At 40.3% G+C, this 25,876-nt stretch overlaps 1 protein-coding gene across 3 annotated transcripts; it reads right to left on the reverse strand.

Annotated features, from left to right (window-relative positions):
- Nucleotides 1-31: 31 nt before the first annotated feature.
- On the reverse strand, nucleotides 32-25,731 carry PLA2G7 (phospholipase A2 group VII). 3 transcript variants are annotated; one of them, XM_060785296.2, is made up of 12 exons: nucleotides 25,494-25,730; nucleotides 22,168-22,300; nucleotides 21,917-22,067; nucleotides 19,372-19,522; nucleotides 17,175-17,268; nucleotides 16,071-16,139; nucleotides 12,640-12,784; nucleotides 9,522-9,635; nucleotides 7,720-7,811; nucleotides 7,207-7,377; nucleotides 5,797-5,945; nucleotides 32-2,735 (listed from the first exon to the last, which is right to left on the reverse strand). In XM_060785296.2, the coding sequence occupies exons 3-12, from the start codon at nucleotides 22,001-22,003 to the stop codon at nucleotides 2,623-2,625; spliced, it is 1,185 nt and encodes a 394-aa protein (XP_060641279.2). In that variant the 5' UTR covers nucleotides 22,004-22,067; nucleotides 22,168-22,300; nucleotides 25,494-25,730; the 3' UTR covers nucleotides 32-2,622. The 3 variants fall into 3 exon arrangements, with proteins under 3 accessions (XP_060641279.2, XP_067325338.1, XP_060641289.2); XM_067469237.1 differs by having other exon boundaries at nucleotides 25,384-25,730; XM_060785306.2 differs by lacking the exon at nucleotides 22,168-22,300 and having other exon boundaries at nucleotides 25,494-25,731.
- Between the last annotated feature and the right edge of the window lie 145 nt (nucleotides 25,732-25,876).

The following is a 25,876-nucleotide window of genomic DNA, read 5'->3' on the forward strand; positions in this document are numbered from 1 at the left end:
TTATTTCAATTCAAAGAAGAGCAGGTTCAAATGCAACTAAAATTAAGTCAGGATTTAAGGATATAATAATAGAATACAAAGCAAATCTAAGGAGTCACAAACCAGACTGGCCAAAGAAAATAACATTTAACATAAAATTGTACTGCCATTGCACACATTAACATTAAATTAAACATGTTAGGGTCCCTATACAGTAACATAGGCTACTTCAATACTGTCTCCAATTCTGGGCACCACATTTCAAGAAAGATATTGACAAACTGGCAACTAAAATGATCAAAGGTCTGGAGACCATGCCCTATGAGAAGCAGCTTGAAAAGCTGGGTATGTTTAGGCTGCAGTACAGAAGGTTGAAAGGAGATATGATAGCCATGTATAAATATTTGAAAGGCTGTCATAAGGAAGAGAGAGAAGGCTTGTTTCCTGCTGCTCTGGAGACTAGGACCAAGAGCAATGGGTTCAAATTACAGAGATTCCACCTGAACGTTAGAAAGAACTTCCCCGACCATACGAGCTGTTCAGCAGTGGAGCTGTCTGCCTCAGAGTGTGGTGGAGGCTCCTTCTTTGGAGGCATTGAAACAGGCTGGATGGCCATCTGTTAAGGGTGCTTTTATTGTGCTTTTCCTGCATGGCAGGAGGTTGGAGTGGTTAGCAGCCAACTCTCCACAAAAGTCAACATTGACTGAAATACAACACTGCCTGAGCTCTGTGAGTGCATTTTTCTGAATGAAGCAGAGTGTTTGAGGACTGGGACATCCTAGGGAGACCAAGGTGCTTGTTTATAAATCCATTGTCCTCCCGACCCTGCTATATGCCTGCGAAACATGGACAGTCTACAGATGTCACACTCAACTCCTGGAACGATTCCATCAGCACTGCCTCAGAAAATTCCTGCAAATCTCTTGGGAAGACAGGCGGACAAATGTCAGCATGTTGGAAGAAGCAAAGACCATCAGCACTGAAGTGATGCTCCTACACCATTAACTCCGCTGAACTGGCCACGTTGTCCAAATGCCCGATTGCCATCTCTCAAAGCAGTTACTCTAATCCCAACTCAAGAACGGGAAATGTAATCTTGGTGGGCAGAAAAATATATTTAAAGATGAGCTTAAAGCCAACCTTAAAAACTGTGGCATAGACACCAAGAACTGGAAAGCCCTGATCCTTGAGCACTCTAACTGGAGGTCAGCTGTGACCAGAAGTGCTGCAGTGGAGGGCAAAAGGGAGAAATGTGCCAAGAGAAAGACACGTCAAGCCAACCCTAACTGGGACTACCTTCCACCTGGAAACCAGTCCTAACTGCAGGAGAACATGCAGATCAAGAATAAAGCTCCACAACCATCTACTGACCCACCGCCAAGACACTACACTTGGAGGACCATTATCCTTGGGCTACAAGAGATCACTTAAACCTAAAAACCTGGATGGGAGTGCTTTGTGTTTTTTCTGCATGACAGGGGGTTGGACTGGATGGCCCATGTGGTCTTTTCCAGTGCTACTATTGTATGATTGGTTAAAAATACAAAGTTGATCTCATATTTGGTTTTTTTAATCTAGTTGTTTTTATGTTTTTACTCTTTTTCTTTAATGTGCCCGGCTGGATTTTTTATATATATATAGCACACTGCTGTCATGACCGGCATTTACAAAATTCTCATTTTCATATCTTCATTCATATTGGAATGCACACCGGCTTTACAACGCTTTTACATGTTTTGACCATACCGGCTAACATCCAATTCCTTAACTTTTTTTTCCCTTGCATCAGGAGGGACTTGAAAAAACTTCAAGTTTCTTCTGGTGTGAGAGAATTGGCCATCTGCAAGGACGTTGCCCAGGGGACGCCTTCCTGTGGGAGGCTTCTCTCATTTTTTTTTGTCATGTCAGGAGCGACCAGAGAAACTGCAAGTCGCTTCTGGTGTGAGAGAATTGACCATCTGCAAGGACGTTGCTCAGGGGACACCCATATGATTTTTGATGTTTTATCATCCTTGTGGGAGGCTTCTCTCATGTCCCCACACGAGGAGCTGGAGCTGATAGAGGGAGCTCATCCGCCTCTCCTTGGATTCGAACCTGCGACCTGTCGGTCTTCAGTCCTGCCGGCACAGGGGTTTAACCCTCTGCGCCACCAGGGGCTCCATGGTTTCTCTCATGACCCTGCATGAGAAGCTGGAGCTCACAGATGGGAGCTCACCCCACTCCCCATATTTGAATAGCTGACCTTTCAGTCTTAACTAACTCCCATATATTAGTTATTCAGTACACTTCTTGGGTATTTACTTTGAATCCAAATATCTTCAGATTAAGAGATTTCGCGTCAATCAACTTTACTTTATTTAGCAAATCATATCCTTCTAAACCCTCAATGTGAGCTATTTCAGTAGCTAGATTCATTGCCAGATGTGACCTAGAGATGTGTGCAAACTGACTAGAATAAAGAATGAATATTAATATTGTAACAGATAGACAAATAATGTAAAGATCTCACATCTTGAAAAATATAATGCTACAAAAATCGAGAAGGTACAAAAATTGTACTGAACTGTATACTTCCAGCATCCTACAGCATGGTCAATAAACAAATAGCACCTATCAACCAAGAGTTTTAAAGTACAGAGTATTCTATTGTTCTGATTGAGATGCCACTGGAGGTAAATCAATGTTGGTGCCTTGAATGACATTGAGACCTTTGCCATCCAAGAGAGCGTCCCACTGGTTAAAGTCTTTCTTCAGGCCTGCAGAATAGAAAGGCAAATCAAATGAGAACATAGCAATACCCAAAAAAGCAAAATAAAGATGAAAAGCATAAATGGGAATTTTAAGGAAGCTGATTTATTACTAAACCAATATTTTCTGGGGATGGACAAATGTAATTCAGACAAAACAGAAGTGCTTCTAGTCAGCTGAAAAGAAGATAAGGAGATCAGAATGTCCTAATAGGTAAGCTTTGTCGCTACCTTCCTTATCCTCGTGGTGCAATGGATTAATAATAATAATAATAATAATAATAATCTTTATTTATACCCCGCCACCATCTCCCCAATGGGGACTCGGTGCGGCTTACATGAGGCCAAGCCCAAACACAAATTACAGCAGCATAAAACCGAAAACGCAACCCGAAAACGCAGACAGTAAACAATAAACCCTTGTGCTGTTAAACCCTTGTGCTGGCAGTTCTGCTGACCAAAAGGTTAAAGGTTCGAATCCAGGGACCAGGTTGAGCTCCCATTTGTCAGCTCTAGCTTCCCTTGTGGGGAAATGAGAGAATCCTCCCACAGGATGGTTTCCCCTGGGCATTGTCCTTGCAGATGGCCAATTTTCTCACACCAGAAGCAACTTGCAGTTTATCAAGTTGTTCCTGACATGGAAAAAAAATCCCCCCAAATCTCGTTGGCCATCTGGATTCGGATGATGACTTCACTATGTCAGCTTCCCAATTCAAAGGTCTCCCTGACACCATTTGTTCTTGGCCCTTAAGCAGACTTGCACAGCCTTCCTATGAAGGCCTACCATTACTGACTTAAGTGGTGTTTAGTTCCAAAGAACTGGCACCTGAGCGCCTTCTACATAGGAGTCCAGTAATACCTTTCCTATGTCAGGTCTAAGCTGCATCTACACCAGGGGTCCTCAAACTAAGGCCTGGGGACCAGATACGGCCCTCCAAGGTCATTTACTTGGCCCTCATTCAGGGTCAACCTAAGTCTGAAACGAGTGAAAGCACACAACAACAATCCTATCTCATCAGCCAAAAGCAGGTCCACACTTTCCATAGAAATACTAATAAGTTTATATTTGTTCTTAATTTTAATTATTGTATTGCTTAAAGTGTTTTTTGCACTACAAATAAAATATGTGCAGTGTGCATAGGAATTCATTCATGTTTTTTTTCAAATTATAATCCGGCCCTCCAACAGTTTGAGGGACTGTGACCTGGCCCTCTGTGTAAAAGATTTGAGGACCCTTGATCTACACTGTAGAATTAATGCAGTTTGACACCACTTTAACTTCCACGGCTCAGTGCTCTGGGATCCTGGGGTTTATTGTTTGCTCAGGCACCAACACTCATTGGCAGAGAAGATTAAGAACCTTGTAAAACAACAACTCAGTGATTCCATAATAATGAGCCATGTAGTTAATTCTACAGCATAGATGCACCCTGTGTCTTACACACATTGTGTTCCAATTGGTATTTGCTAGATATCTGAGGGATCGCACACCTATGATATGTGCCTCTAGATGACTGCTTAGAAAAACAGTCTTGCCATATTGTGTGATTCTCATTTCTGCCATTACATCAGTGGGAACATGAGATCCCACAACTCAAGCTGGTCAAAATCTGTTGTGGTGAGCTAGCACCGGGATTGTGGCGCAGCTGGCTGAGTGTCAGCTGCATTAAGATCACTCTGACCAAAAGGTCATGAGTTCGAAGCCAGCCCGGGCTGGAGTGGGTGTCCAGCCATTGTGTAGCCCGTTGTCGACCTTTGCAACCCGAAAGACAGTTGCATCTGTCAAGTAGGAAAATTAGGTACCACCTTGTGTGGGAGGCTAAATTTAACTAATTTATGAGGCCATAAAGAAAAAAGACTCCGGGGAATGTGGAATGCGGAAGAACTTCATCGGTGTCGCTGATGGACGATGAAAAGCAGCAGCTCCCCTGGCGGCCAGAAAAAAGTTAAATAGCCTCGGTGTATTTGTGTGTTAAACGTTGTTTGTCAAACTGGCATTGAATGTTTGCCATATATGTGTTGACTGTAATCTGCCCTGAGTCCCCTGCGGGGTGAGAAGGGCGGAATATAAGAACAAGATATGTACAATAAGATATGTGCAGTGTGCATAGGAATTCATTCTTTTTTTTTTCAAATTATAATCCGGCCCTCCAACAGTTTGAGGGACTGTGACCTGGCCCTCTGTTTAAAAAGTTTGTGGACCCTGTTCTGGAACAGCTGTTCCAGGAGCTCCAGATTTATTTGCTGTGTTTAAGTGTTTGTGTGCAATCCCATGCTTGGGATTTTGCAGCAGGGGGTTTCCTGTTATGGTTTGCATTTATAGCGTAAGCCACCTGCCAATTATAGTTAGGATCCCTAGTCCCGCCACCTTTTTGCTCTTTGGAGGGAAGGGAGGGAAGGGAGCCTTTTCCAGTCAGTCACAGCAAGGTTAGCCAATGTATAGGATGTGTTTACGTCCCCTGTACAAAGGCTTCAACCTTTAAGAGCTCCAGGAAAAGAACGCCAGGGAAGCATTCCCACAGCTTTAAGGGTCTCCTAAGAACTCCAGGGATTCCTTCCTACAGCCTTGGGAGTTTCCAGGAAGACAGCCTTAAACTCTAAAGAACATCCATCGCCTGTCTGGTAGGTCCTCTCAGCGTTTCGAGAAGCAGTTCGGCCTGGCAGAGGAGTCCACCAGCGAGGGTTAGATTTTAGTTAGCCTTGGGAGAAGTTAAAAAGGGGAATTTTCCTTTGCAGAAAGTTATTGAAGATAGTGTCTGTTCCCTGCGGACAAGTTTGAGAGAACTGATACTTTACCAAGAGAGCTTTACAATTCCTGTTTGATTCATCAATAAAAGACTTTGTTGTACCTTTTAAGCCATTTGAAGATTCCTTCTGTAAAGGAAGCCTCTGAGAACTTTTCCTAGGGTTCCTGGCTTCCTGCTGAAGTCAACTAGCTATAGGCCCAGCGGCGACAGAACAGACCCCTGATCTCAACACTTAAATATTTGCTATTTCATACATTACCCATGCACAACAGTTTGGATCACTGTAAGCTACAGATCAAATGTAATAACAAGGAGCAACTTACCTAAACATTTCTGTAAGAAAGCTAATGAAGCTTTGTTGCTAATATCAATGGCTGTGTTGGGGTCTATTTCTCCTTTCAGATTGAAAATCTTTCCAACAATACTGCCAACGAGGAATGTAAAGTCTGGAAAACTCTGGTGTACGGAACCTCTGAAAATAGCAAATATATTTTTTCACTAGTATGGTCAGTAAAGGGTACATAAGGATACACAGTACATTTCAAAATCATGACAATGTTTTTTTAAAAAAGTACAATAGTGTTTTCTTATCGGGACAAAAAAAAACCCTACTCACAATCACAATTGGACTCGGAAGGGAAAACTTGCTTTATTCCTTCTGTTGACTAGGATTCTACTATTGCTCTGTACTAAGATTCTTACCTGCCCAAACCTGGATTTATACTGCCATGTAATGCAGCTCAATCAGTGTAAATACATACAATGTTGTTTAACCGCATATGGAGCCGCGGGGGCGCAATAGGTTAAACTCTTGTGCTGGATGAACTGCTGACCTGAAGGTAGGTGGTTCGAATCCTGGGAGTGAGGAGCCCTCCCGTCCATCATGTGGGGACATGAGAGAGAAGCCTCTCACAGGATGGCAACATCCAGGCATCCCCTGGGCAACATCCTTGCAGTTGGCCAATTCTCTCACACCAGAAGCAACTTGCAGTTTCTCAAGTTGTTTCTGACATGATAAAAACAAAAGTTGAATCGCATTAAGCTGTATTATATGGGTCTATGTCAGTGGTTCTCAATCTGTGGATCCCAGGTGTTTTGGCCTACAACTCCCAGAAATCCCAGCCAGTTTACCAGCTGTTAGGATTTCTGGGAGTTGAAGGCCAAAACATCTGGGGACCCACTGGTTGAGAACCACTGGTCTACACTGACCATGTAATGCAGTTTCAAACTGGCAGAGTAGATCCAGCCTAAAATGTCTGAGTAAAATACAGTAATCCTCCAGCTGTACTGGGTGAACATTTGGGGGCTGGGATCTTGTAAATGTATCAAAGAAGGGGGGCAGTATTTGTTTCTGACTACAGCTCCTCCAGAATCATGGAGTATTACTTAGGACAGAGATCTCTTTTTAGGGATGAGGGGCTAGGCTGCCATTGTGTGAGTTGAAAAAAGCATGACAACATGGGTTGTTGTAGGTTTTTTCAGGCTATATGGCCATGTTCTAGAGGCATTCTCTCCTGACGTTTCGCCTGCATCTATGGCAAGCATCCTCAGAGGTAGTGACCTCACTATGTATGTGAAAAGACCACACTACCTCTGAGGATGCTTGCCATAGATGCAGGCGAAACGTCAGGAGAGAATGCTGAAATCTGAAGGTTCTGAAATCTGAAGGTTTTCATCCCTTGCACAAATATTCCTGCTTTTAATAAGAAAGGTTGCTCGAATTCAGCACTTACTCGATTGTGATCATTTTTCTTTCTCTGTCTTCGCAGTTTAATTTCTTCATTTCGAGAATGTTTGCAGCCCACTGGAATTTTTCTGAATTTATAAACAGCAGTGGCTGGTGAACTCTTGGGTAAATTTCATCAGACAGGGGCAACATCCATGCATCAAGAGCAATACCACACCTTGACAGAACAAAAAAAAAAAAAGAAGTAGTATGTGGCTGGTGACATAGCAATACCAGTTTCACAAATCCTAAATTTCCTATTTTGGATAAGCTTGTCTTAGATGTTACAGAAATAATTTATGAATGTACATCCATATGTGTTAAGTATCTGAGCATAAAAGAAATGGTAGCAGAAAATACTATCTGGAAAATTGGAAACATTCCACACATTTTAACAAGTATTACAGTAGTTATCTGCTCAATGTCTAGGGAAGAATTTGGAGATAGACCAAGCTCTGATATTAGTGCAGAGAAAAACAAACAGGAGAAGATCACTGTTATTTTTAGATTACATGCTTACTTGAATCGCACATCTTTGCCAAGAGTCTCAATGGCTGTAGCAGCACCAAAAGAGTGCCCCATCATTGTTATCTTCTGTATGTCAATAGAATCCTAAAAAGAAAGACACCCGTTCAATGTTTCCATTTCATAAACTGTTACCATAAGAGACTGAAGCTGCAATCCAACACACAGTGTCAAATTTATAAAAATCAATAGGGTAAAACACACCTCTTCCTTTGCCCCACTGATCTCAAAGTCCCCACCATAACCTCCATTCTATGAGCATTGAATGAAAAGTGACGCCTCCACCTTCGTAACGCCTCAACAGATGGCAGTACTGGTATGTGGCAGGTACTGGCTTGTTCAGTAGACTCTCCTCTACAGTTCCATTTTGGCAGGAAGTCTTAGCATTGAGTGGTTATGTTGTTAAAGTGGGAAGTATGGAACCCTGCGCAGACGGTCGGTCAATGTGACTTAAGCAACGTGCAGTTGTTGAATTCTTGACAGCAAAAGGTGTCACCCCAAAGAAGATTCATCAGAGAATGCAAGCTGTTTATGGTGATTGTGTTGATGTGAGTACTGTGTGTCACTGGACAAGCAATTTAAAGATGTTGAGGTGACACCTCCTGCTGTCAAAAATTCAATTACGGCACATTGCTTAAATCTCATTGACCGACCGTCTGCGCAGGGTTCCATACTTTGCACTTTAACAACACAACCATTCAATACTAAGGCTTCCCACCAAAATGAAACTGTAGAGGAGAGTCTATTGAACAAGCCAGTACCTGCCGCATACCAGTACTACCATCTGTTGAGGAGTTATGAAGGTGGAGGCATTACTTTTCATTCAACCATCGTACAATTGGAAAAAGACTCCCTGCAGATAACTGAAGGACATTGGGGGAGACATAGAAGGTTGCAGCTGGGTAAGGGAGGGATTCGCCTGGAGTGACAGCCTTCCTTGGCATGGCAGGAAGGCTTTCAAAAACTTCCAACAGCTGGAAACTTTTTTAAATGATAAAGGATGTCCATTGGGACAGACAAGAGAATTGGAGATTCCTTGATACTCTTGCCATGCACATTTGTAACTTCGGTCTATAGCTTGGTCTTCTTTTTCGTGTCAGGAGCACTTGAGAAACTGCAAGCCGCTTCTGGTTTGAAAGAATTGGCCGTCTGCAAGAACATTACCATGGGGATTCCTGGATGTTTTACCATCCTGTGGGAGTCTTCTCATGTTCCCACATGAGGAGCTGGAGCTGACAGATGGGAGCTCACTGCGCTCCCCAGATTCGAACCGCCGACCTTTCTGTCAACAATCTTTCCAGCACAAGGGTTTAACCCATTATGCCACTATAGTTGCACAATACATAATATAGGAACGAGGAGCTTTAGGTGCCATGAGATTAGATTTTTCAAAAACGAATCCCTGAACTACATAGGAACATTTGAGAATGGAAATAAGGGGAACATATACTCTTATATCTTTACACTCTCTAGAATCCTGTTTATTCCAACATTTGACAGTAAGGTTCAATACGGCTACAGGGTTAACCCTTTCTTTCAGTGAGATTGATGTTATCAGTATGGTGATATGTGGTCTTCCCACATACATACTTAAAATCAGTTCTGAGCTGGAGAGTTTACAGTGCGGGCTCATATGATCCAGTTTAAAACAGAAAACCTGGGATAAGATCCGGGGATATAGGGCCTGTCTGGAAGGGCAGGTGTAAAGGTCAGTTCAACAGTTGGCATGCCAGCCACATCTATTGCAGCAAAATCTGGGAACTACCATTAATTCCCTTGACCAGGAATTTTCTTTACCTTTAAAAGGATCCAGTTAAAGTTCAGAGGCAGCACATTCACGGGTGGCTTTCCAGAATTGATGTCAAGCATGAGGTCAACAGCCCTGGTGCATTCATCTGCCCGTTGCTGTAGCTATAAACCAAAAAGAGACATCAACCATTCTCTGTTGGGATTGAAACATTCAGATGTTGATGTAACAATTAGAGCTATTCATTTATTTATATAAATAAAAATGTAATGTTCGTTTGTGGGATTAACAGAACTCAAAAACCAGTGGGCGGATTGATACCAAATTTGGACAGCATACACCTAACAACCTAATGTATGTCCTTCACTCAAAAAATTTTGATTTTGTCATTTGGGAGTTGTCGTTCTTGGGATTTATAATTCACTTACAATCAAAGAGCATTCTGAACTCCACCAATGATGGAATTGAACCAAAGGGGACACACAGGACTCCCTTGACCAACAGAAAACACTAGAAGGGTTTGGTGGCCATTGACCTTGAGTTTGGGAGTTGTAGTTCACCTACATCCAGAGAACACTGTGGACTCAGACAATGATAGATCTGGACCAAACTTGGCATGAATATTCCGAAATATGAACACAGATGGAGTTTGGAGGAAATAGATCTTGACATTTGGGATTTGTGGTTACTGGGATTCATAGTTCACCTACAATCAAAGAGCATTCTGAATCCCACAAACGACAGAATTGGGGCAAATTTCCCACACAGAACCCCCATGAACAACAGAAAATACTTAAGGCCATCCAGTCCAACTCTCTTCACCAGGGCAAGAAAATGTAATCAGAGCCCTCCTGACAAAGAGCCATCCAGTCATAAAGATAGATAGATAGATAGATAGATAGATAGATAGATAGATAGACAGATAGGATTCACACACACACTCAGATATAGTATCATAGATTTGAAAGGGGCCCCTAAAGAAGGACTATGCTATGTTACATATTCCAGAGTAGGCAAACCAGACACTCTCCACATCAACACTGACAAAGAAACAACAAGAAATACTGTTTACCCACAAGCATAAAGAAATTACAAATATTAGAAACCAACACTTTCTCATTACTTTATTTTCCAGATCACCAGACTGGGCCACAACAACACGTGGCAGGGGACAGTTAGTGTTTATATAAAACTCTTAACAAAAATGTTCGGGGTGTGTGTGTGTGGAATTACACAGTTAAAATAGCACAACAAAGTATGTAATATATTTGCATAACATTTCATTTTCAGACACCATCTCTTGATGAGTTTCAGATAGACTCATCATACAATTTCCATGAGGAAAGACATTCAGAAGTGGCTTACTGATGCCTCTTTCTTAGCACTACTAAAGCTAGCAATGGCACCATTGCCATCGTTTCTGAGACAGACTCCACCATTGTCATCCATGGGTGCTTCTTGTTCATGAAAAAAAACAACACAACTGCCAAGTAAAGATAAATGTATAAACCAACAATTTCAGGTTTGGTGTATGTGCTTTTTCCTATCTTTACATTTATCAGCCTTCTTAGATCATAAAATCTTAGAACTGGAAGGGACTACAAAGACCATTTAGACCAACCCCAATTTTGCCATGCAGGAATGCACAACTAAGGCACCCCTAAATGATGTCAACTAAACCTCTGCTTAAAATCTTCCAAAGATGTAGAGTCTACCACCTTCCAAGGCACAGATCTATAGATATTAGGGACCCCTGGTGGCACAGCAAGTTAAACCACTGAGCTGCTGAACTTGCTGACCAAAAGGTTGACAGTTTGAATCCAGGGAGTGAGGTGAGCTCCCGCTGTTAGCCTCAGCTTCTGCCAACCTAGCAGTTCAAAAACATGCGAATGTGAGTAAATCAATGTGTACTGCATCTGCAGGAAGGTAACATAGTTCCATGCAGTCACGCTGGCCACATGACCTTGAAGGCATCTACAGACAACGCTGGTTCTTCACCTTAGAAATAGAGATGAGCACCACCCCCAAAGTTGAACATTACTAGACTTAATGTCAAAGGGAAACCTTTACATTTTTATTATGGGTCCAGTGTAACCTGTTAATGTTTTTCCCCTTCTCGGTTACATGCCTTATTGCACTTATACTATTGGGTTATTTCCCCCTAGATGTACAGATGGATAGATACTATTCACAGCTGAAAACTGCCCATCCATTCAAGAGGTTTTCTTCCAAGTGTTTGCTGTTTATCAATCAAAAGGATGAACTTGCCAGACTGCCTTATTCTAAATCATCATAAACAACAAATTAAAGTAAGTAAGTAAGTAAGTAATAATAATAATAATAATAATAATAATAATAATAATAATTTATTTATAACCCGCCCAATTTCCTCAAGGGGTGGTTTCCAAACAAAAAGTGGCAAATATTCAATGCCATAATAAAAACAAAACCCAAATCAAATCAATGAATGAAACAACATCGATATAAACTTATAATAACTAACCAAAAGTAAGTAAATTAAAACAAAATATTTACTTTAAAAAAACTTAATAAAATCTCATCAAACACTTTTGCATTGTAATAAAATCTGACCACTGAAGTGCATTAACAGTGTAAAATGGTTTACAACCACCAACAGAGCCAGAATGGGTTTCCAGCGTCCAAATGAGGTTGTATATTAAGATAATTTAGTCCTCCTCCTCTCCATAGGCTGAAGCGCAAAGATGGGTTTAAAGAAGTTTTTTAAAAGAGATGAGAGTGGGCAGTATTTTTATTTCTTTGGGAAGGGAGTTCCAGAGATGAGGGGCGATCACAGAGAAGCCCCCTTTCTCATTCTCACCAACTGTGCTTGTGACAGGGGTGGGACAGAGAATAGGGCCTCCTTCGCAGACCACAGCGTCTGTGGTGGTTTATATATGGAGATTCGGTTAGTCAGCCACATGTTCCTCTTTAGAAATACTTGGAAAATGTTGATACCTGTTTGATTAGAAATGACAAAGGAAACAAAGGATATCATCAGTTGTTATCCTTTCACCGGTTTTCATATGAAAGACAACACACTCTAAAGAGGAATAATCAAATAGGATCTTGAATGAAGAACTTCCCATTCCACATGAAACATCAGCAATGGTGCCCTCTAGATGACACATTTTTGACATCTTAAAATACCTGTTGATGACGCAAGTAAAATTCATCTTCATCTGCTTTTAATTTCCGGTAATAAATCCATTCCTCGTGTAGCTCTGAAACTTTGCCTTTTGTTCCTGAAACAGGTTTCCCCTCGTAGTAATATGTAGCTGAAGCAGACTGGTCTCTAACACAAATGAAAATGCAATTCAGGATTCTGTTCTGAGATATCTACACTTAAGGACCATGTCCTGCTGTATAGACTTTTTATAATAATCACTTTTTTTTATTTACGACATTTATATGCCGCCCTTCTCACCCCGAAGGGGACTCAGAGGGGCTTACAAGATATATATACATACAATACATGATATTATTAGCATAGTACAATATCAGTATTATATATTACTATATTGTAGTATAACATTATATTGTAATATTAGTAATATTACATGTAATATAAAATATATAATTATAAAAATTATTATTATATTGTATTACATTATAATGTATATACAATATTTTATATATATATATACACACACACACACAAGGGTTGAATTTTTTTTGTCGTGTCAGGAGCGACTTGAGAAACTGCAAGTCGCTTCTGGTGTGAGAGAATTGGCCGTCTGCAAGGACGTTGCCCAGGGGACGCCTGGATGATTTGATGTTTAATAATGCATACAATTGTACTACAAATTCACTTGATTAATGAAATTAGGGGTTGACTTTACTCTAAATAATACTTTTCAAGGGTTGAATGAAAAGTATTATTAAAGGTTACAATTAATAATGCATACAATTGTACTACAAATTCACTTGATTAATGAAATTAGGGGTTGATTTTACTCTAAATAATACTTTTCAAGGGTTGAATGAAAAGTATTATTTAGAGTAAAATCAACCCCTAATTTCATTACTCAAGTGAATTTGTAGTACAATTGTATGCATTATTAATTGTAAGCTTTACAACAGTAACACCCTGTATTGAGGTATGCACAAAATCACAGCACAGACGTCTATAACAAAAAAGTCACAGATAAAAAGGGAACACATGATTTAAAAGTACTAATCTCAAGAATAAAACTTGCCACAGTCTCACAAAAGAATGCATCAGAGTTGTTCAGGAGGCATGGGATTTTATAACACTCTTGCAAAAAATGAAATTCCTGTATTTCACCCATATTTAATCATATTTGGGGCAGATAAACAAAGACTGGTCAAGTGTTTCAACAGAAACCAAGTCACAAGAACAATTATAACCAGTTAATAATTACTCCAGTACAAAGAATACTTTAACTTTAAGAATACCATGAAACTAAATAGGGAGAGAACCCTGAACAAATTCTTACAAAGCAGAACAGGTAGAAGGACTGCTGTAAAGTAGTCCATGGTTTACTGTGAAAAATTCCATTGTGGGTTTAACCCCTCTCCAGTCTTGTCCAAATCAGTCATCTTTTCAGACCCAGTGCAGAATATTCAGCAAATGGGTGTTTCCATTTCCTGGGACAACTTCGGCTGAGGCATTTATAACTTACCAATATGTATTTTCTATACCCCCATACTGTTTGCTTCTGATAGTACTATTTGAATAGTCATGCACTCTGACTGGAGGGAGGATGAAGGTGATTCACACCAGTGTTGAACATACAGCTATTTTTTATTCAGTCGACATTTCTGTGGAATTACATTCAAACACCAAGGAGAATGCTTGAAAATTTCATTCAGCTCAAGATCTAAATCCAACTGCTTGTTCCAACTAGAGTAGACCTGCTGATTCATTAGGATTTACACACCATTAATATCCCACCTCTGGAACGCCCTTCCAAGGGAAATAAGACAGGTCCCATCCCTCCCCTCCTTTCATAAGAGCTTGAAGACCTGGTGGTTTCAACAAGCCTTTGAAAATGACCAGTTCTAACTCAGCCCTACACATTGTCGAATACGGCCTTATTTTTCCTACCAATTACCCAGATTCTTTCCTCTAATTGGCCCTGGAATGAACACCCACAGACCTGTACCTAATATTATTGTTGCCTGCCATAGCATTGCACTTAATTCCCAGGCCCCCTACAATTTTTGGGTTTGCACAAATCTTGGCCCGGCCTTTTAAATTTTAAAATTGCCTTGAACAGGCAGGATTACTTTTAATATATGTGTGTTATGGCGACAATTTTTATGCTTATATTTTGTTTTGTTAATCTTACGGTTATGTTTTTTTTACTTTGTATGTTTTGTGATGTTACCTGGAAACCGATCTGAGTCCCCTCGGGGAGATGGAGCGGTATATAAATAAAGTTATTATTATTATTATTATTATTATTATTATTATTATCCTTTAGGTGAAATTAGGATTTGGTCCAAATTTGTAAGCAATCTGACCTGATTTCTACCAAGCTAATGTGCTTTTCAAATGGAGTTATCCTTTGATTCTGCACCTTTGTGATGCATGGCTTTTTTTCTTCTTTTTTTTTTGCTTTTTTTGTAAAATAAAATAAAATCGGGGGCCCAGTAATTTTGGGGTCCTGGAAGTCTTGGGAGGCACAAAAATGAGGTTGTCTTTCTCTAACCTGTCATGAGGAAATAATTGAAAAATATTGTAACTGGGGAAAAAAACCATCATTCACTCAGTAAAATATTGCATTGGTATCAATCTCAGAGTCTCTCTTGTGAAGCTAAAGCTTCTAAAATTCAAACAGGAACAGAGTAAACATTATATTAATTGCATGTTTAGAAGGGATGCTTCCACAGCTGGTGAAAGTGTTGCACCATTAAACACAATCATATGGTATACAATACAAAAATAAGTGTCAGACGTGTTTGTGCTACCTCTTTTATTTTGGTTACTGCCTGCTTTGCTTTCTACTTGGTGTTTGGAAGATACACATAAATAAGTTTGATTATCTTGTTTGATTTTACTGAAGCACAGTATCTCTGAGGAAACCTCAATGTGACAGGAAATATAATACAAAACATGATTATCACAGAGAAGGAATGTCCCCATTACTGTGTAGTTAGACCAGGAGTCCTCAAATTAAGGCCCGGGGGCTGGATACGGTCCTCCAAGGTCATTTACCCGGCCCTCGCTCAGGGTCAACCTAAGTCTGAAACGACTTGAAAGCACACAACAACAACAACAATCCTATCTCAGGCCCACACTTCCCACTGAAATACTAATAAGTTTATATTTGTTAAAATTGTTCTTCATTTTAATTATTGTATTGTTTTTAAAGTGTTTTTTGCACTACAAATAAGATATTTTCAGTGTGCATAGGAATTCATTCATGATTTTTTCAAATTATAATCTGGCCCTCCAACAGTTTGAGGGACGGTGGCCTGGCCCTCTGTTTAAAAAGTTTGAGGACCCCTGAGTTAGACCATTTCTAATTCCAATCAATCAGTCTTCTACATTAGTAGTATTTCATTATATATGCACATATTTCTTCAACCTAATATATACATAGAATACATACCTGTGTTCAACAGCAGCAACGACAAAACCCTGAGATGCCATTTCAATGCAAATTGCTGAGTATATACTTCTGTTGGTATAAACATGACAATTAATGATATATAGTAAAAGTAAAGGTTTCCCCTTGACATTAAGTCTAGTTGAGTCTGACTCTAGGGGGTGGTGCTCATCTCCATTTCTATGCCAAAGAGCTGGCATTGTCTGTAGACACCTCCAAGGCCATGTGGATGGCATGACTGCATGGAATGCCATTACATTCCTGCAGAAGTGGTACCTATTGATCTACTCACATTTACATGTTTTCAAACTGCTAGGTTGGCAAAAGCTGGGGCTAACACCTGGAGCTCAATGCATCCCATGGATTCAAACTGCCAAACTTCCAGTCAGCAAGTTCTGCAGATCAATGGTTTAACCCATTGAGCCATGGCCTCCCTTAATTATATATAGTTTAGTTCAATTCTGACAGACTTCATAAGCCATGTATATGCTACATCTGCTTTATTTTTTATTATTATAATGTTCCTTTGGTTACTGTTATTATCGTTATTTAGAAAACACCTTAAAGTTTTTTCAGGTATCTCAGCTGTAAGGCCAGCAATGTTACTTGTAACTTTACTGCCTCTGAAAGCTTCGAGCTGATTCCCGATACAGTATTGTCTCCAGATAATAATATATTCTGGGATGAAACATATTGATTAAGCTGATTGCCTTTAAGAATGGTTTTGGCATACAAAAAAAAAACTATTCGTAGAATATAAATAATTGTATTATTATTGTATAAATTGTATTATAATTGTATAAATAGTACTTTTGCAATTCTTAGTTTCCAAAGCAGTTTACCATCAATAAAATACTGGAAATATGAAGATATTAAAGGATGGGTTTCCTTAATTAAAACAGCACAGGTACCAGATGTACTTTCTGAGATAGAATCACAATTATTTATATTCTACAAATAGTTTTTTGTTTTTGGTATGCCAAAACAATTCTTAAAGGTAATCAGCTTCATCAATATGTTTCATCCCAGAATATCTGGAGACAATACTGTATCAGGAATCAGCTGGAAGCTTTCAGAGGCACACAGCACTACTAAAAGCAATACTACCTGAAGGCTCCAAGTCCATGGGAAAAAATAATGAGGGGGTACTTTTCTCCAGACTTGAATACTGCATTCCATTTGGCAGGACATGTCACTGAGCCTAGATGGAAGAGACAGCTGTCAATGCGATTCTTGGTTTCCAATCATTAAAAAGCCTGCATTTCATTTTCTCATGAAAACAGGTATATACTCGTGAAACAAATCTTGTTTACACATCCCAGACTCCTGCATATCTGTGGTGGAATCATTCAGCCCTATTCAGTAGGACCAGGCCAAACATGATTTCCCCCATCTGCTGCTCTATTCCCTAGCTGTACAGCTGGAGTGCTTTTTCTGACATTCCAGGGATGGAGTGGACAAAGAACCTTAATAATTCTGTAAGTATGTACCATAACTTGCCTTTTTGCATCTTTGCAAAAAGATGACTCTTGGTATTGTGTAATCCATGGCTGAAGAAACCATAAATATAAACAACTGGCTTTATTTGAGAGGTTTGTCATTTTTTTGTGATACCCGATTTGTCATATTTGCAAATCACTTATACATTCCCAAACAGCCACTGAAATCTTGGGTATTAGGCAGAAAAAAATGAACAGATACAGGATGGGTGATGCCTGGCTCGACAACAGTTCATGTGAAAAAGATCTTGGGATCTTTCTGGCTGTATGGCCATGTTCCAGAAGCATTCTCTCCTGACGTTTCACCCACATCTATGGCGGGCATCCTCAAAGGTTGTGAGATCTGTTGGAAACTAGGCAAGCGGGGTTTGTATATCTGTGGAATGTCCAGGATGGGAAAAAGAACTCTTGTCTGTTTCAGGCAAGTGTGAATGCTGCAATTGGCCACCTTGATTAGCATTTAATTGCAAGGTAGCTTCAAAGCTTGGCTGATTGTTGCCTGGGGAATCCTTTGTTGGGAGGTGTTAGCTGGCCCTGATAGATTTTTGCCTGGAGAGAAACTACTGAAATCCACAAGCATGTTTTTAAAAAATCTTGTTACTATTTTAAGCTATATTGTGTTATGAAAATATTCAATAAAGATTATATATATATATATATATATATATATATATATATATAAAGAAATCCACAAGCATGTGGAGAAGCATGTGGACAGTTTCAACAGAAAGGAGGAAACCATGAAAATAAACAAAATCTGACAACCAATATTTTAAAAAATCAGGACAGTAAATGAAGAACAGCACTCAAAAAACAGGAGAATTCCAGAAAAAACTCTATGAAGGCCAGCCAACACCTCCCAACAAAGGATCCCCAAGGCAGTAAGCAGCCAGACTTTGAAGCTGCAAGGCCATTCAATGCTAATCAAGGTGGCCAATTGCGACATTCACATTTGCCTCAAACAGACAAGAGTTATCTCTCCCACCCTGGATATATAATCCTCACTTGCCTTGTTTCCAACAGAACTCATAACCCCTGAGGATACCTGCCATAGATGTGGGTGAAACCTCAGGAGGGAATGCTTCTTGAACATGGCCATACATCCCGGAAAACCCACAGCAACCCAGTGATTCCATCCATGAAAGCCTTTGAAATCACAAGAAAGGCTTGAGTTAAACCACATTATGCACTGCAACTGATCCTTGTGTAACCCAGATCCAGAGCAAAACTGGCTTCAGAAAATCTAGAGTGCATTGGAGATTCCTACCGTGCTGAAGTGCGGTAATGAATCCTAAACAGGGCCTGCTGAAGAATGACCCAAAATTCACAGCTGAGCAACAGGGGGCAAACTGACCCCCTGAGACAGATTATGGATTACTTCCGCTGTTGTCACTTTTCCCTTTAAAAAAAAATCGGCATGCCTCCTGAATAAAAATCTGTAAATCAATGTGAGGCCAGGTTCTGTTATAAATGTAATCACCTTCCTGGCCTCAAACCGGTTCCATGCATGGCAATCTGATCACCCCTAAAGTAAAACCAGTTCCTCTCAATCACTTCCAAGTTGCATTATAGTGTCAGTGTAGAATTTATTTATTTATTTCATTTTTATCCCTCCCATTTCAGCCCAAAGGGGGCTCAGTGGCAAAACAAGATAATATATTTACCTGAGAGCAAGAAACCAAAGCAGAAGGTCTACAAAAATACTTTCCTATTAGGACTCAATCATCATCATCATCATCATCATCATCATCATCATCATCATCCCATTAGGACTCATTGTACTCATATCATGACCCAAAACTTACCAAAAAAACATGCAAAAATGAACTCTCCTATTGTCCGCTGAAAGTTAAGAAAATCAGACAGTCCATAATAATATTCTTTCTTGGGAATCCACAGTGTTTCTTCATTACTTGTGCCGTTTTGGGAAGGGTAATACAGGCGCAAAAAAATTCCCTGTTATTGAAAAACAAAATTGAAATGGTTTAAATTGAAAAGTGTTTAAAGGGGGAGGGATGAAAAGAAACATGCATTAAGAATTCAGAAGCATTCTACCTTAATACTAATCATTTTTAAAGGTTTTATACTTCCCAAATAATATATTCTATTCCATTGAAACTTTATTTGTTGTTAGGCTAGAGAGAAAAAATAATGTTGAAGTTTCATCAGGATCTAAGAGTCTTATTGTACTAAACATGAGCCAACAGTATGATACGCCAACTACTAGCCTTCATCAATAGGAGTATAGTGTTTAAATCGAGGGTAGAAATAATCCCACTCTATTTTGCTTTGATCAGACCTCACTGGTCAGTTCTGGGCACCACAATTCAAGAAGGTTTTTTTTTATTAATTGTGTCAGAAGCGACTTGAGAAACTGCAAGTCACTTCTGGTGTGAGAAGATTGGCCGTCAGCAGAGACATTGCCCAGGGGACGCCTGGATGTGTTACCATCCTGTGGAAGGCTTCTCTCATGTCCCAAGAAGGATATTGAAAAGTGGAAACATGTCCAGAGAAAGGTGACCAAAATTATCAAAGGTTTGGAAGCCAAGCCCTACGAGGAATGTCTTAGGGAGCTAGGTATGTTTAGTCTTGAGAAGAGAATGCTAAGAGGTGATATATATTTGAAAGAATTCCATGTTGAAGATGCGGCAGGCTTACTTTCTGAAGCTCCAGAGAGTAGAACATGGCGCAAGGGATTTAAACTATGAAATAACATATTCTACCTAAACCAGGAAGCTTTTTCGAATGATAAAAGCTGTTTGACCGTGGAATACACTCCCTCGAAGTATGGTGAAGTCTCCTTCTTTGGAGATTTTTAAGAGAGGTTGGATGGCCATCTGTCAGGAGTGCTTTGATTGCATATTTCTGCATACTAAATTGGACTGCTTGGCCCTTGAGGTTTCCTCCAACTTTATGATTCTATTATTTTATGGTCACCTGACAGAAATCAAATAGACTACATTGGTAGTGACCATTTATTCCATTTCTGTTTGTTCCATCTATAGTGTTACCCCTATGATATACTTTCCCCCGTCCTAAACTGAAAGCCTTACCCCATTGCTTTATCATTCCTGGGCTCCCCTCACTTACATATTTTCTGTTCCTACATCACCGAGGGTTTTATCATTGTATCTTGTCCATTTGGCCTGCCCATCCTGTTCAATTTTATATTGTGTTGATTTGCTTTATTTATTTTATTTTATATATTTTATTTTGCTACAATTGCGACATTCACATTTGCCTCAAACAGACAAGAGTTCTCTCTCCCACCCTGGATAAATAAACCTCACTTGCCTTGTTTCCAACAGACCTCACAACCCCTGAGGATGCTTGCCATAGATGTGGGCGAAACATCAGGAGGGAACGCTTCACATTTGCCTCATTACATTTTCTGACGTAATTTTTTTTGTTTCTGCATTCTATATGTTATTGTGCTGTATTGTATTTTTGGGCTTGGCCTCATGTTAGCAACCCCGAGTCCTCATCGGTGAGATGGTGACGGGGTATAAATAAAGATTATTATTATTATTATTATTATTATTATTATTATTATTGGCGGAAGTAGAAGATGGAGAAGTTCCATTCTCTTTGCAAAAACAAGACCAGAATTCACACTTGCCTCAAGCAGACAAGAGTTCTTCTCCCACCCTGGACATTTCACAGATATACAACCCTCACTTGCCTAGTTTCCAATAGACCTCTCAACCTCTTGAGGATGCCTGCCATAGATGTGGGTGAAATGTCAGGAGAGAATGCCTCTGGAACATGGCCATACAGCCCGGAAAACTCACAGCAACCCATATATTGAAATAGATCAAGATTTTCCATACTTTGAGTGAGTCAAGAAATCAGAAAAAGAATAGGAAGTGGAATGGCAGCTATGAAGGAACTAGAGAAAATCTTTTAAATCTTTGAAAATTAAGTTAGGATATATATTTGAAAAAATAAAGTTAGGATTTTCAGGCCATAGCACTTCCAGTTTCTCTGTATGGTTGTGAAAGCTCGACAGTGAAGAAAGCTGGCAGGAAGATAATCAATTCATCTGAAATGTGGTTCTGGAAGGAAGTTCTGAGAATATGCTCTGAAATCTAATTGCTAAACATCTCAAGGTAATGTGCATTTTGTCCCGACCTGACTCTGACTATATTCTCTTAATTGGAAACCACAGTACTAGACAGGAAACATGATAAATTTCACGGTTCCTGTATATTTCTGAAATTCTATTTTTGAGGGGGGTTATTTTGGTTTTTGAAAGCTGCTTTGGGGTTTTAGTAAAATAAAAACAGAGAAAGCAATAACAATGACTACCACAGAAACAACCATAATAACAGAGGTAGCAACAGGAGATACCTGAATATTATGACCCGTCATGAGGTCCGTGCATCCCACAGAATAAGGGCCTTTGCCTGCAGGGATTCTCCCAAACCGGTTCCCCATTTCTACTGCAATATTCTGTGTTCTGTTCCTTTACAAAGAGGAGCAATGAACAGAGCTTTGAAAACTGTAAGGGATAAAAGGGTGGGAAATCAATAAAATCATATTCAAAACAAACTGAATTTAATTTATTATTATTTTTAGTATAGTATCTAGGCATAACTCACTCAACAGCAGCTCTTTGTGCACCCTTTCTTCCTCATCTTCTATGAAACTTCTTGTTTTTCAGCACCTTTGGCATTGAGAGGATGGTAATGGAAGGCTTGAGAAAACAGATTTTGTTGGGCAGCAGCACCACGTCTAGAGTAAAAGAAGGCAATAAATTGTCAACTGGATTCTAGTCTTGCCAATCCCAGTGTTGCCAAAAGTGCTTGTCTGCAACAGGCTAGCAAACAGCATCTGCCTCCAGAATCCCTAACAGGTGAAAGCACAGCAAAATAGAGAGCAAATCAGCCTGTAACAGACCCTTTCTACACTGCCATATAATCTATATTATTGAAGCAGATAATCCACATTATATGACAGATAATCCAGTTCAAAGCAGATAATCTGGATTTTATATGGCAGTGTAGAAGGGACCTAACAAGCCCCTTTTCCCACAGCAGCAAAGGATGTTTGGTTGGTTGGTTGTAAATCTTTGAGGGAATGATTGGGTTCAAAGAAAAGGCTTTAATAAGGTTCTGTGCTTTTAAAAAATGGTTTCATGTATGTTTTACCTTATTGATTGCTTAGTTACATTTTAATGTACATTTTTGTGTATTCTAAACCACATGTTCCATCTTTAAGCCATAAAGGTGGGAAACCTCATCATCATCATCATCATCATCATAATCAACAACAACAACAACAAGACTTTGTTATGGTCCATGATTTTGTCTTTTGGGAGTTGTAGTTGCCGGGATTTATAGTTCACCTACAATCAAATACCATTCTGAACTCTACCAATGATAGAATTGAACCAAACGGGGCATACAGGTCTCCCATGACCAACAGAAAACACTAGAAGGGTTTGGTGGGCATTGACCTTGAGTATGGGAGTTGTAGTTCACCTACATCCAGAGACTACCATGGACTCAAACAATGATGGATCTGGACCAAACTTGGCACAAATATTCCATATGCCCAAATATGAGCACAGAAGGAGTTTGGGGAAAATATACCTTGACATTTGGGAGTTGTATTTATTGGGATTTATAGTTTGCCTACAATCAAAGAGCATTCTGAACCCCACCAATGACAGAATCGGGGCAAACTTCCCACACACATTTATTTATTTATTTATTTATTATTTACTTTATTTATATACCGCTTCTCTCAGCCCTTAAGCGACGCAAAGCGGTTATATATATATATATATATATATATAAATACACACAACCCTGTTATATATACATATACATACACAACCCCCATGACCAATAGAAAATACTTAAGGCCATCCAATCCAACTCCCTTCACCAGGACAAGAAAACATAATCAAAGCCCTCCTGACAAAGAGCCATCCAGCCATAGATATAGATAGATATAATTCACACACACAGAGATATAGTATCCTAGATTTGAAAGGGACCCTTAAAGAAGGACAATGATATCTTGCATGTTCCAGGGTGGGCAAATCAGACACTCTCCGCATCAATACTGGCAAAGAAACTGCAATAAATACTGTTTACCCACAAGCATAAAGAAATAATAATAATAATAATACTCCTGAAAGAGTTATCTGGGGGGGGGGGGGGGTGTTTCCACTGAAGCTTTCTCACCAATCCTTGTTTCCACCACAAGCCAAATTTTTCAAACTCCAATTTTCACATGGACAGAAAGTGAGGGGAAATCTTTTGAACAAGGGCAAAGACAGCAAAACAAACACCACGGGGGTGTTCACCCTTATCCAAAGCTAACATATATATTTATTTTGGGCTGGGATTATGCTTAAAAAATGTACCTGTTCTGACTTAAATACAAATTCAACTTAAGAACATCCTACAGAAAGTATCTTGTTCATAACTTGTTGTATACATATATATACATATATATGTATATGTATATACACACACATACACAAGCCATCCCCTGCCATGCGTTGCTGTGGCCCACTCTGATGATCTGGAAAATAAAGTAATGAGAAAGTGTTGGTTTCAATTATATGTAATTTCTTTATGCTTGTGGGTAAACAGTATTTCTGTATGGGTATATATATAAAAAGGGTAAAGGTAGTCCCCTGACATTAAGTCCAGTCATGTCTGACTCTGGGGTGTGGTGCTCATCTCCATTTCTAAGCCGAAGAGCCAGCGTTGTCCGTAGACACCTCCAAGGTCATGTGGCCGGCATGACTGCATGGAGCGCTGTTATATATATATATATATACACACACATACACTAGCTGTCCCCTGCCACATGTTGCTGTGGCCCAGTCTGATGATCTGGAAAATGAAATAATGAGAAAGTGTTGGTTTCTAATATATATAATTTCTCTGGATGTAGGTGAACTGCAACTCCCAAACTCAAGGTCAATGCCCACCAGGGGCGGCTCATCCATTACGCAAAGTAAGCGGCCGCAGTACACTTTTTTTTGCCAGGGGCGCAGAGGCGCCTCTGTAAATGCCCCTTGACCACCACTTGAGGAGCACCCCCTCGGCTTACAACAGCCCTAGCAGTCCGAGGGAAGCCTCAGCAACCTATTACGCAAAGTAAGCATTTGCAGTATAGTTGATTGTGCCCAGGGGCACTCTTGAGGCGCTCTTGGGGGAAAACAGACCTTGACATATGTGAGTTGTAGTTACTGGGATGTATAGTTCACCTACAATCAAAGAGCATTCTGAACTCCACCAATGATGGAATTGAACCAAATATGGCACACAGAACTCCCACGACGAACTGAAAATATATATCAATAATTGGTGGGGGGGACGGGACGCCAAAATACTGTTTGCTTACCATTGAAAATTACCTAGGGCCACCTCTGATGCCCACCAAACCCTTCTAGTGTTTTCTGTTGGTCATGGGAGTCCTGTATGCCCCGTTTGGTTCATTTCTATCATTGGTGGGGTTCAGAATGCTCTTTGATTGTAGGTGAACTATAAATCCCAGCAACTACAACTCCCAAATGACAAAATCCAATTTTTTTGAGTGAAGGACATACATTGGGTTGTTAGGGGTATGCTGTCCAAATTTGGTGTCAATTCGTCAATTCGAGTTTTGTTAATCCCACAAATGAACATTACATTTTTATTTATATAGATCTATCTATCTATATTGGTACTGGACGGTGGCCCTTTAAGAAGAATGCCTTTTCCCTGGCGCGTGAGGGAAGCCTATGGAACGAGCGCGAGCTGCCTGTGATGCGGGGGCCAAGAGGCAAGGAGGGGAAGGAAGAAGGTACGTGCCTTGGAGTGCGCGCGAGGCGCTTCCCTCTTTCCTTCCTCCTCGGCTCTGGAGAAGGAGGCCCAGGTGGCCCTGCCCTGATCCCGGCCGAAGGAGACGCCAGAAGGCCTACCTTCCGTCCTCCGCGGCGACCCCGGCTTGCTGGGCTGCTGTGGCCCAAGGAGCTCGGCCATCAGCTCCGCCCCCGGCTGGCTGGAGAAGCGGGGAAGGGGAGGGCGCTCCCTCAGGCCGCCGCCGCTGCTGCTGCTGCTTCTCAATCGCCTTCGGGGAGCAGTCAGAGGCTTTAGAAGGCCACCCATTGCCACTCATCTCTTACACATGCCAATGTTTACTATGGATCCCGCTGTACGTCACCAGCCAATAGGAAAACCCGCCCTGCAGATGCGGGCTTTATGACACTATTACAACACGGTTCTTGTTCCTGGGTTACAAATGTCATTTCCTAATGGGTTCTGTTACAGAAACATGGGAGAAAGTTGATTAAACTGCCAAAAT

This window comes from Anolis sagrei, chromosome 1, assembly GCF_037176765.1.
Source record: "Anolis sagrei isolate rAnoSag1 chromosome 1, rAnoSag1.mat, whole genome shotgun sequence".
Lineage (NCBI taxonomy): Eukaryota > Metazoa > Chordata > Lepidosauria > Squamata > Dactyloidae > Anolis > Anolis sagrei.